The sequence below is a fragment of the Pollicipes pollicipes genome, unplaced genomic scaffold, assembly GCF_011947565.3.
Source record: "Pollicipes pollicipes isolate AB1234 unplaced genomic scaffold, Ppol_2.1 Scaffold_3447;HRSCAF=4054_pilon_pilon_pilon, whole genome shotgun sequence".
In the NCBI taxonomy this organism is placed as follows: domain Eukaryota; kingdom Metazoa; phylum Arthropoda; class Thecostraca; order Pollicipedomorpha; family Pollicipedidae; genus Pollicipes; species Pollicipes pollicipes.
The window spans coordinates 38,625,608-38,636,217 of NW_023596297.1; the positions used below are offsets into that span (position 1 = coordinate 38,625,608).

General features: G+C 54.5%; 1 protein-coding gene across 1 annotated transcript; it reads left to right on the forward strand.

Moving 5' to 3' along the window:
• The first annotated feature begins 3,143 nt into the window (after positions 1-3,143).
• On the forward strand, positions 3,144-9,395 carry LOC119092528 (eIF-2-alpha kinase activator GCN1). The gene is made up of 8 exons (XM_037215487.1): positions 3,144-3,220; positions 3,646-3,719; positions 5,419-5,657; positions 6,023-6,086; positions 6,549-6,670; positions 7,290-7,399; positions 8,184-8,279; positions 8,755-9,395. The coding sequence occupies exons 1-8, from the start codon at positions 3,144-3,146 to the stop codon at positions 8,996-8,998; spliced, it is 1,026 nt and encodes a 341-aa protein (XP_037071382.1). The 3' UTR covers positions 8,999-9,395.
• Positions 9,396-10,610: the final 1,215 nt, after the last annotated feature.

The window sequence follows — 10,610 nt, forward strand, 5'->3', positions numbered from 1 at the left end:
CATCTTAACTTCGTGGTCTGCACCCGTACCGTGACCTGTAACCTGGTCTTGTAGCCTGGCATGTTGCAGCCGTGTCTGAAATTCCACCTGCCCTGGGCGGGTGCTCTGACCAGTGCTTGTCTCGCCCGTGTTATGTGAGCTGTCCAGCTGTCCTCCGCTGATGACCACAACACGCTAACCAACTGGCGCGAGATGTTAATTCACATGTTTCTTTTACTGACGAAAACATCTCCGACAGTGAAACCACCCGTGGATACAGTTGTGCTTACGAATATAGTTAAAGGGAATGTTCCACATTTGTATGCCGTTTTGAACTGAAATAGCCATCTTGATGACCTTTTGATACAGTTCACGGTCATGTCATTTTTAAGACCCAAAAACGATTTGCTTCCTGAGTTACGCGACCGCAAAGTGTCAAAATCCTTATAGTTCCCCTATTTTAAAATCACCTTCTGATTAATGACGTCATAGAAACGTCATCACATACACGTCATATGATTGGTTGCTGTTTGTTTATGCTTCGTTTATGATAAAAACCGTATGGCGGCTGATTCATTCGCAAAGGCGATGATGCTGCACCTGTGTTACAATACGCGAAAGGTGATTGGCTGTTGTTAAGATTGTACTGCTGAATGCGTATCGCGAACATAAGCGTGAGCAATTTCGAGTTGCGCGGCATTTGTCGACGGGGCATTTTCCCCCACTCCCAGGCAGTGTCCTGTTTACATCAGTGGGGGTGCGGAACATGGGGTGATGTGTGCGCGGTGATCGCAGGACCAAAGAAAATGATTTGACTGTGTTCGCGTAAGTACCTCGCTCTCAATCTGTTAAAAACACTTCACGCCGAATATGTCCGGCGTATTGCTGACATTTCAGCAATAAGTTCAGGGTATGCACGTCTCAATATGGCATGCAGCATCGAGTATGGTGTGCGGTCGCTTTACATTGTTGTCACAGTTTAAGGAATGAGTATGCAGTCACGGACGTGTTCGGCCAAGGGAAAATTATTCAATGAATAATAATCTCTTCGATAATCATCCATGGATATTTTCCTTCTACACTCGACCGGTCCGGAAATTATCCCCCATATTAGTCCCCCATACGCCATCCACAGCCAACGGTCATAGCTATGCATAGCGAAAACAGATTCTCCGTCTTGACCATGCCCTGAAAATTCTCCGGCATTCTCCGTCGCTACGGAAAATTATCGGACAATTTTCCGTGATGGCACTGCCGAACGCCATTGCGAAAAATTTCCAATATTCCGATTAATTTTACAAGAGTATCTGCGGGCCGGACGCGCCCCGCAAAAATGGCAACACGCCTTCAAAACTGCCGGCAAAAATGCCTTCCAAAATAAAACAGTCTTTAAAAAGCAGATGCACGCGGCAGCTGAATAGCAGGTGCAAGTGCTAGGAGCTGGGCTTACGGTTGCCACCAATTTCAGATATGGTTTTGTTTATGTACTTTATTGCTACAAAAATATGCAAAATATTAATTTGAGAGTAAGTAACTGGGGCCAAGTATGGCATGTTGGTGGAGGACATTGCATGGCACATTTGCAAGTAGCTTTTTGTAACATTTTTGAGTAAGTTCAAATACTTTTACTTGTTTCCATCACTAGGTTATGGGCACCACATGACCAATGTAGTTGGGACACCCTAAAGCCCAAATCATTATCATCGTCATCGGACTTGCTTCCGTCTTCTACCTATCTCACTACCGTCATGGAGCTACACCTTGGCCCTTTGATGTAACCATTTCATAAACAGATGACGCATAAACTTGCATAAACTTGCATGAACAGTGTGAATTTTGTCAGTCAGGCCAGGATCAGGGATATCAGTCAAAAATTATTCCATTGTTCCAGATTACAGGAATCATCAGTGTGCTCAACTTATTACTGAATTTCACGTGCTGTAATAAGATTTGCAACTGGCTGAGCTCCGAGCTGTCATATTCCACAACGACATTGTTTGGGCATTGCGATGCTGCTGCCACTATATTAAAACACTAAATTCGCTTACTATTAACTAGATTTGGTGACAGCTATGAACCATGCTCACAGTTTGCAAAGTTCATGGATGCATGGCCTCAGCATGTATTACTTATTTCTGGGATGACGAGCAATTCAAAATGCGTCAGACATTTTTGGCAACCCAGATGTACTCCTGATGAATTGCCACTTAGCACAATGATTAAAGTACACGCCGTGGGCAGATATTTTCAATTTGCATTACTCATTTGAAGTAAAAGATGTCCATTGTATTGTATGGTGATCCAATTTCCCATTTATTGTGATCCTGTCAGATTCCCAGCTCAACAAGGCCACCAACAGAAATAGCTTCATGCATGTGGTATCAGTGTTGTCAAGCTGGTGCATTGAGTGTGCCAGGCACATTTTCCATCAGATGCCTTTTCCAGCCTGGTAGCCAACAGGAATAGGCTTAGGGCCAATGCTGTGCCCTTTCTGGAGGCTTGTGAATGCCTAGGTTTTCTTTAATTCTTTTTGTCAGACACTTGATATTTAGCCTTGGCATTCAGGCTTGAAGTTATTCAACATTAGAACACACATGGCGTTTCTGTGATCACCTTTTGTCTCATTCATTTCTATGTCCGCTTTCAGTCATTATTCACTCATGCATTTCAGTGTGCTGCAGTCATTTGTTACATCAACATTTATATGATGCAAGTAAAACATTGTTTTGTGTTTTACTTGGCGCACATGTCACAGTGCTGCCCTATAACCTGCACATTGTGTGACAGCTTTGTTCATTGTTAATCTTTCTGATACTGATCGTTGATGTCCTGGATTGTTTTCAGCACAGGGAAGGTGTTCCAGGCACCCCAGTGCTTTTTGTGTCTACGCCATCTCAAAGACCAGCATCTGGGTCAGTGTTTTCTTTTTGGGTTAGATTTTGAAAGCTAGTTTACTTTTTTAACAAGAAGATTGAACTTTGTTTTACAAAGATTATGCTACAAACTGCATTAAGTAATGGTATAAAGATGCTTAAATTTGCAATAACGATTGATAACATTGTCTTATGCTGACCATATCATGCCAAACACAAGGAACCCGACGCGACGCGCTAGTGCCGCCCGCCGTCCAGTTTGCCATGTCGTGTCTGCGCGAGGAAGCACTAATGACCGTATCGCTGGAGAAGTACAACATCTACCGCACGCCCGATGGCACCCTGTACGACACCAGCGTCAAGGACAGGTGCGTCCGTCAGCGGCGAGAGCGATGCGAGCGGCGCCTCTTCCACTGCCTATGACACAATGGGGTCGCCGGCGGGCTTCTCAGGCTTTGGCACTCGATGATGTTGACATTGCATCTCTTCATAATGGTCCCTTTGACTCTGCATATCACGACACATCCGAGCGTGCCCCGGTTGGGCGAATGGACCACAGCGTGCGCACGTGAAGATGCCCTGATGTCAGACCCCGAACTCCCATCCCCTGTATCCGGGCGACCGTCGCACGAGCGCAGCTGGTGCACCTCAGTCGGACGCTGGCGCGCGCCTCAGTCTGACGCTGTCGCGCGCCTCAGTCTGACGCTGTCGCGCGCTTCAGTCTGACGCTGACGCGCGCCTCATTCTGACACCGGCGGCGCGCCTCATTCTGACACTGGCGTCTCCGCTCCAGCGCCAAGGAGGTGCAGCCATCCAACATCAAACGTGACAGCAAGCTGTACTCGTACAAGGAGCAGATGGAGGAGCGTGCTCTGCGGCTGGAGCTGGAGGCCACGCGCCGCCGCGAGGGCCGCGCCGTGCCCAAACAGCTGACCATCAAACAGAAGGATGCCGTGGCCCAGCAGCTGGAGAGAGAGAGAGACAGAGAGAGAGAGAGAGAGAGAGAGAGAGAGAGAGAGAGAGAGAGAGAGAGAGAGAGAGAGAGAGAGAGAGAGGGAGAGAGAGAGAGAGAGAGAGAGAGAGAGAGAGAGAGAGAGAGAGAGAGAGAGAGAGGGAGAGAGAGAGAGAGAGAGAGAGAGAGAGAGAGAGAGAGAGAGAGAGAGAGAGAGAGAGAGAGAGAGAGAGAGAGAGAGAGAGAGAGAGAGAGAGAGAGAGAGAGAGAGAGAGAGAGAGAGAGCAAGATCAGGAGTCGGTTGGTCGAGGTGCGCCAATCAAGACCCACTGTTCAAAGCCCATTCGGTGCCGGCCATTGGCACATGGACTTGACATGATGGAAGTTGCACTGTGACACTGTCGAGAGCTTTGCGACTAATAAGTGGCACTGTTGTGCGTTTGCAGTGTTGGGGCATAGTACTGCCGTGTGCAGGGGCGTAGTTTCGCAAAATGAGTTTTGGAGGGGGGGGGGGGGGCGAATAGTAAAAGATGATCCAACCTGACCCTAAATATGCCAACAGACAGGTTTCTCCCCGGATTTTGCCCATTTCCAGTGCAAAACGTGGGGGGGGGGGGGTGAATCAAGTTCAAGTTGGGGAGAGGTTGAAGGCCCTCCCCAACTGATTAGGAAATGATGCTCCTGGCTACGTGTTAGGTCCAATGCCTGTTCTGTTCCATGTGTGCTGCTGTGTAGATGTGTGGTCAGGTTTGCTGGACATTTGCTTCTCATGTGTAAGTGCTGCACGCCGCCGGTCCCCTGCCTGGGCGCCTCCGTGCTGTGCTCCGTCACCCGGTCGGTGTTCCCTGACGGACGGACGGCGCCGGTCGGTAAGTGGACGCTCGCTTCAGCGCGGCCGCGTCGCTGGTGAGCGCCGCCGCCGCCGGCACCCCGGCGTCGCTGCAGCGGAAGTACACCGAGCTGCTGCCGACGCTGGTCTCGCCGCTGCAGTCCCCGCTGGCGGCGCCCGGCACCAGCCAGCTGTGGCTGCGGCAGGCCCGGCTGGCCTTCGACGCGCCCCTGAAGCCTGCGGGTGCGTGCCAACCGCGGCCTCGCGGTGAAACCGGGCTTCAGGGAATGGCTGGGTTGGTTTGGTGCACTGAGTGCTTGATGCGTGCGTAGAAGGCTGGCGTGGTCCGGGAGTGTGGGGGGGGGGGGGGGGGCATGCTGGTGTGCGGTGGGTTTTGGATCCGTGCGTACTGGCTGCTTGTGGAGGTCGGGTCCTGGACCTGACGTGGGACAATACGTGCGGTAATCTACATGTCTGCGGAGGCTCCGGGGCAGATGTATTGCTCCTTGTCTCGCCCTGTCTCTCTGCCTTCGTTGATGGGGGAAAGCCATGACAGCGGCGTCGAAACCCGAACAGAGGCGCCTCTCAGAGGACTCTGAACTGACCAGGGAGCGGGGGACAGCACACGTTCGGGTGTGTTCGCACTGGCTGCTGCGCCGCCGCGTCGGCAGACACCGAATGGGGATCCGCCTCAGAAGTGTCCCCTGACGCTGGGGAGCGCCGCCGTCCGGCTGTGACGCGGCGCTGGTGTGCGCTGTATTGACCCGAGCGGCCCCCTCGGCCAGTGGAGGCCGTGGCGCACGTCACCCTCCGTCTGACCGAGCCTCAGTGCACCGTGGATGCCGGCTGGGAGGCAGAGCAGCCGGCCGAGGCCGCCTACAGGCGCGTGCTGCGCCTCCTGCACGATCGCTGCGCCGCCGCCGGCCGGCTGCGGGCGCCCGCCTTCGTCGTCTGTTTCCACCTGCTACGGCACGTGCTGGAGAGGGCCAACGACGACGAGGAGCTCATGCTGAAGGGCCTCAAGGTGGGCGCAATGTGGAGAGTGACGCCACGCGCGGGGCTGGCCGCAGCGCCGCCCGTTGCCCAGATGGGCCAGCGGCTCCCCCTGGGGAGGCCGACGCTGGCGTTGCAGAGGTTTTAGCGGCTGCCGGTGTGTGTACACAGGTGGCGTGTGAGGCTTTTTTGGCGCGTGTCCACTGGGGCGCAGTCGGTGCTTTCAACCGCGCTTCCCAGAGCATTGTGAGTTTGCCATGTGCAGTCGTCTTCCACGTATCAGGCGCAGTGATGAACAGCGTCTTGTCACGTGCGTGTTTACTGTAACACTGCTGGCTCGGTGCGTTCAGAGCGTCAGTGCCTGCTGTCGGCCGACCTCTTGCCGCGCCCGTCCAGCTGATCCAGATGCACGCCGAGCTGCGAGGCGACGGCGATCTCAGCGACCCGAGCCTGCTGCCGCGCCGGGCGCTCATCACGCTCGTGCTGCGCGTCATCGTTACGGCACGACCGCGGCCCGCCCGACCACACCGCCGGCCGAGAGAGCCACTCCGCTGACGGCTGGTGCGGTGCTCACCGCCCAATGCTGGATGGCTGCCATGTGTGGTAGCGGTGGTTTGCTCTTGGCCGATGCCCCGGGTGCCGGACGATAGTCTGGCCGCGGGTGAGGCGCGTCCTGAACAACTGCACTGGGCTTCTTGCCATTGATTCGTGACATGTACTGGCGCGTTTGTGACATGCTATTGGCGCAGGAGGCTGTTGGCGCGCTTGTTTTGCGACTACCGGTGAGGACCAGCGCCGCGGCGTCCTCCGTCCGTCCTGCGCCCGTCCGGGATGGCGGGCGCCCGGTATGACCTGTCGTCGGGTCGCCGCAGGCGCCACGGCCGGCCGGGTGCAGCAGAAGGCGTGCGCCGCGCTGCTGGAGCTGGCCGCCTGCGCCTCCGGCTAGGAGGGTTGCGCCGTGGCCGGTCGGCCCGAGCTGCAGGCGCTGCTCGACGCCCTGCGCAGCAAACTGAGGTCGTCTCAGTTTGCGACGCCGCGCTACCGGTGAGCAGACGGGCGGGGGCTCGCCGTCGGGGGAGGCGCTCGGGGGCCGGGACCTCCTGAGGACCCCCGCTAGGGGGGGGGGGGGGTTGCTCCGGAGTAGGGATCGCCTGAGAACCTCTCTCAGGGAGGTGCTCCGGGGTTGGGACCGCCCAAAAACTCACTTTCAGGGAGGTGCTCCGGGGTGGGGGCCGCCTGAGAACCCCTCTCAGGAAAGTGCTCCGGGGTGGGGACCGCTCAAAAAATCACTTTCAGGGAGGTGCTCCGGGGGAGGGGTACGCCCGAGGGCTCGCCACCAGGCAGGGGAAGTGCTCCGGGGGAGGGGTGTCTGAGGGCTCGCCACCAAGGGAGACGCTGGCGCTGAGGGGCTTGGTATGGTCTGTAACGCGTGTGCTATGTTCTGGTCATGTCCGCCGCCTGCTTTACACCTGGGCGCCGCTGCTGGGCTGGTGGTATTGTTTCGCTCGCTTGCCCGTAGTCTGCCTGACCGCGGACCGCCGTGTTAGTGGTCATAGGAATCAATGACAGTGGGGAAGTCAGCGCACTCAGTGTGTCGCTGCACGGGCTATCGGCTGTCGGCTCTGTAGCCAGACTCGATAGCGGCGTACTCCGTCGCCGGCAGAGTCTGGACGTGCTGGCGGACGTGTTGGAGTCGCTGGAGGGCTCGGAGCTGCCGCACGTACTCGCCGAGAGGATCGTCCTCATCAAGTTTGACGACTCGGACGAGATGAGGTGGGCGGCGGATCTGCGGCGCGCCGCCTGTCTGGTCTCTGACAGGCGGCGCCCCGGACCGCGCCCTGACTGACAGGCCGTTTGTCTCGCTGCTGTCTGTTTGTTGTCCGACTCTGCGCCGCAGAGCGGCCGCCTGTCTGGTGGTGGTCCATGTGTTGGTGTGCTGGTGACTGCGCCGCGCGGAGCTGTCCCTCGAGCTGTCGTGTCTGTGGTTCGTGCGTGTTCATCGCGAGCTCTTGCGTGTACCCGCTGCCGGCGGGGAGTGTGGAGATGCGAGCTGGCGCCGGCGCGTTGGCGCGCCACTGGCCGCTGACCGTGCTGTGGCCTCGCCCAGGTCGGCCGGTGACCAGCTGTGGGAGCATCTGTCGCTGACCGAGGAGGCGTGGCTGCTGGCACCGCTGCTGGAGGAGGCGATGTACCCGGAGGAGTGTGTGCAGCGCGCGGCGGCCACGCTTAGTGTATGCATCATTGTAGGCACACTGGCAGTCTGGAAGTGTTTCACGCTGCCAGCCTTGTGCACACTCCAAAGCTGAGATACTTCGCTAAGTGTTAAATGACATGCGTTCGTTACAATATTTTCCTTTTGGGAAAGCGCCCGGTCTTGGTTCTTCTTGACTGGTCAACCGCAACAATCGCAACATGTTAGCGGCTTCAGCAAAGCCCCTGTTTCTGTTGGTCACAAAGTCACATCGTGATTTAAAATTGTAAGTGTTGTTGTTATCTTGTCAGTATGCGCTTTTGCGCAGTGCTGAGCACGACATATACATAACATATCTTGTTACAGGCCTCCCAACTTTGTTACCCGGAAGCGCGCAGCTGTGCTGGACTGGTCTGCGCATCGCAGCCGAGGCTATGCCAGGGACGATGAGGGCAACGTCAAGTGAGCAGTCATTCACTCCAGTGTTTGCGTCTCGCCGTGGGGAAGTGCATGGCGTGGCGTCACTGATCTCCACCACCACCAATAATGCAATGAATGCGATGTCCCTAGCGGTGAATCCCATTGGCGTTTGTCCGCCTCAGTTTGTGGGTTCGTATTAGCACACGTGGCGAGGTGGGTGAGTGCGAACAGTTGTGTTGCCCGCCGTTTCTGTTATTTTGATCAATGATACGAGGCATTAACTCATGGGAAACGGTGTGGACAAGGCTAAAAAATGTGATTATCGAATAGCTTGCAATTGTCCGGCGACAGGTCCTTTCTGCAATATTAGGCAATGTTATGCTTGTTTTTGCTATTTGTCAGGCATCTTCTTTTTGTAGACGATTAGTTAGTTAGGCTAGCTAGCCGGTAACGAAAGGCCACAGTGATGGGTGTCAGTATGAATTAGTTATGACTCCACTTTGTCGCATGGTTCCAGAACGTCTCGCGTCTACAGCCGTGTCTCCGATCAGTACATCCTACGGCTGGTGAAGGCGCCGAAGGCCTTCCCGCACGTGCACCCGCTCCTGGAAGCCATCGCGGACAGGCGTATGCAGGTCACGATCACCGGTCCGTCGGAGCACTCCGGTGTGGCACACCCGCTTGTGCACCACGGACCGTGGGCAGACGAAAGCCGGGAGAGCCTGGCGGAGAGCCGCGCCCGGCACAGCCCATTTAAGTAGATTGTCTGTCATTTGTCACACCATTCTCATGTCATGGCTGCTTTGTTTTGTTTTGTCATATCAGTTGTTTGTCATCATTTGTCATGACCGCTAGCCCTGCTTTGCTTACCCTGGTGGACGTAATACGATGTTCATCAAGGACCGGAAGCTCCTGATGAATTGTCATGTGCGGTTTGTGGGCGAGCGACAGGTCAGTTGTCATTATCGTTGGATGCGTAATCGCCGGGGACGTGTTTCTTTGTTACGTACGTTTTGTCAATACGAAAAACAAGCTGAACAAATAACTTTACTTGGTTGTGCCTGGCCGAAAATGATGTGTGCATTGTATCGGATGTGTTTTTAGGCCCATGATACATGAGATGCAGAGTTAATTCAGGAATATACGCTTGACCAGTCTTGCCACCAAGGAATGTATTGGGAAATCGGGGATGGCAGCACAAAAACTCGTGTCATTGTTCGGTACGCCACGCCACGATACAGCACTGAGGTAGCGTCACAATGACCTTGTTGGCGCTGAGGCGTGCGATTACGCAATGTACGACATTGGTTGACCAGCCTTTGTTTATGGGGATGATAGTTTATAATTTGTGAATGACTGATAATAACTGGTCTAACGCCGTGCTAAGTACTATTACCAGCAACAATGCCGTTGCATCACAATGGTTGTCAGGGATAACTAGCGACCCTGAGCAAGAAAGACATTCTCGGTTGCCCATGTACCACCACTGAGCGCCATGTCATCATTGTAAATATCACACGTGATGATTATCAGGCAGTTAGTGGAATCTCTAGTGCAAGATACCGACAAGAGCAAGGTTCCCACATCAATGGACAGTTCTGAGTTGACCGCCCAATTATGCACGATGTGTATGTACGATATATGATGAGTGGTAATATGGGCCGTTTTTCCACACAGGCTATCTGGGTTAACATAGAATTATCTACGCTAAGCTATGATGAAAGACATTCTTGGTTCCGTCCATGTGCATTGCTCTTTGTACTCAAAGGATGGCGTCCAGGAACTGGAAACCGACGTAATTGCCGGCCGGGTCCGGCCACTTGCGTCGGATGATGGCAGAAACAGCGCAGGCCGGAACCGGCCGGCGCACGCCTCGGCCGAGCCGGTCCCATCTGTCGACAGCCGGGTTGACAGGGTATCACCACATGCCTCTCTAAAATTGGAGCGCAGCGGGTGATTTACGGTTGAGTGGTAACAACTAAACACCTAACACCTTTATAGTGCTACGAGTTACGGGGTGATATCTGCCGTTACATGACTTTTTCATTCAAAGGAACAAGTACGCCACACGTCGTCGTGCCCCTGGCATGGAGCAGCAGCCATTGCATTGGCTGTATTAGTGTCCTGGGCTTACGGCGTAGCGGAATTTGAACCCGTCTGTCTTTCTCTCTTCCCCCCCCCCCCCCCCCCCCAGTCAGGGCCTACGGCATAAAGGGATTTCAACCCGTCTTTCTCCCCCCAGTGGGAATCCGACGTCCTAACAACTTGGTTATGACATTCGTACCGTCGCATCACGATGGCTGTATCCAGCTATATGAGTTAGAAGATGCAATATAAATTTTATCGATAGAACAAAACCTACTGCTATCATAG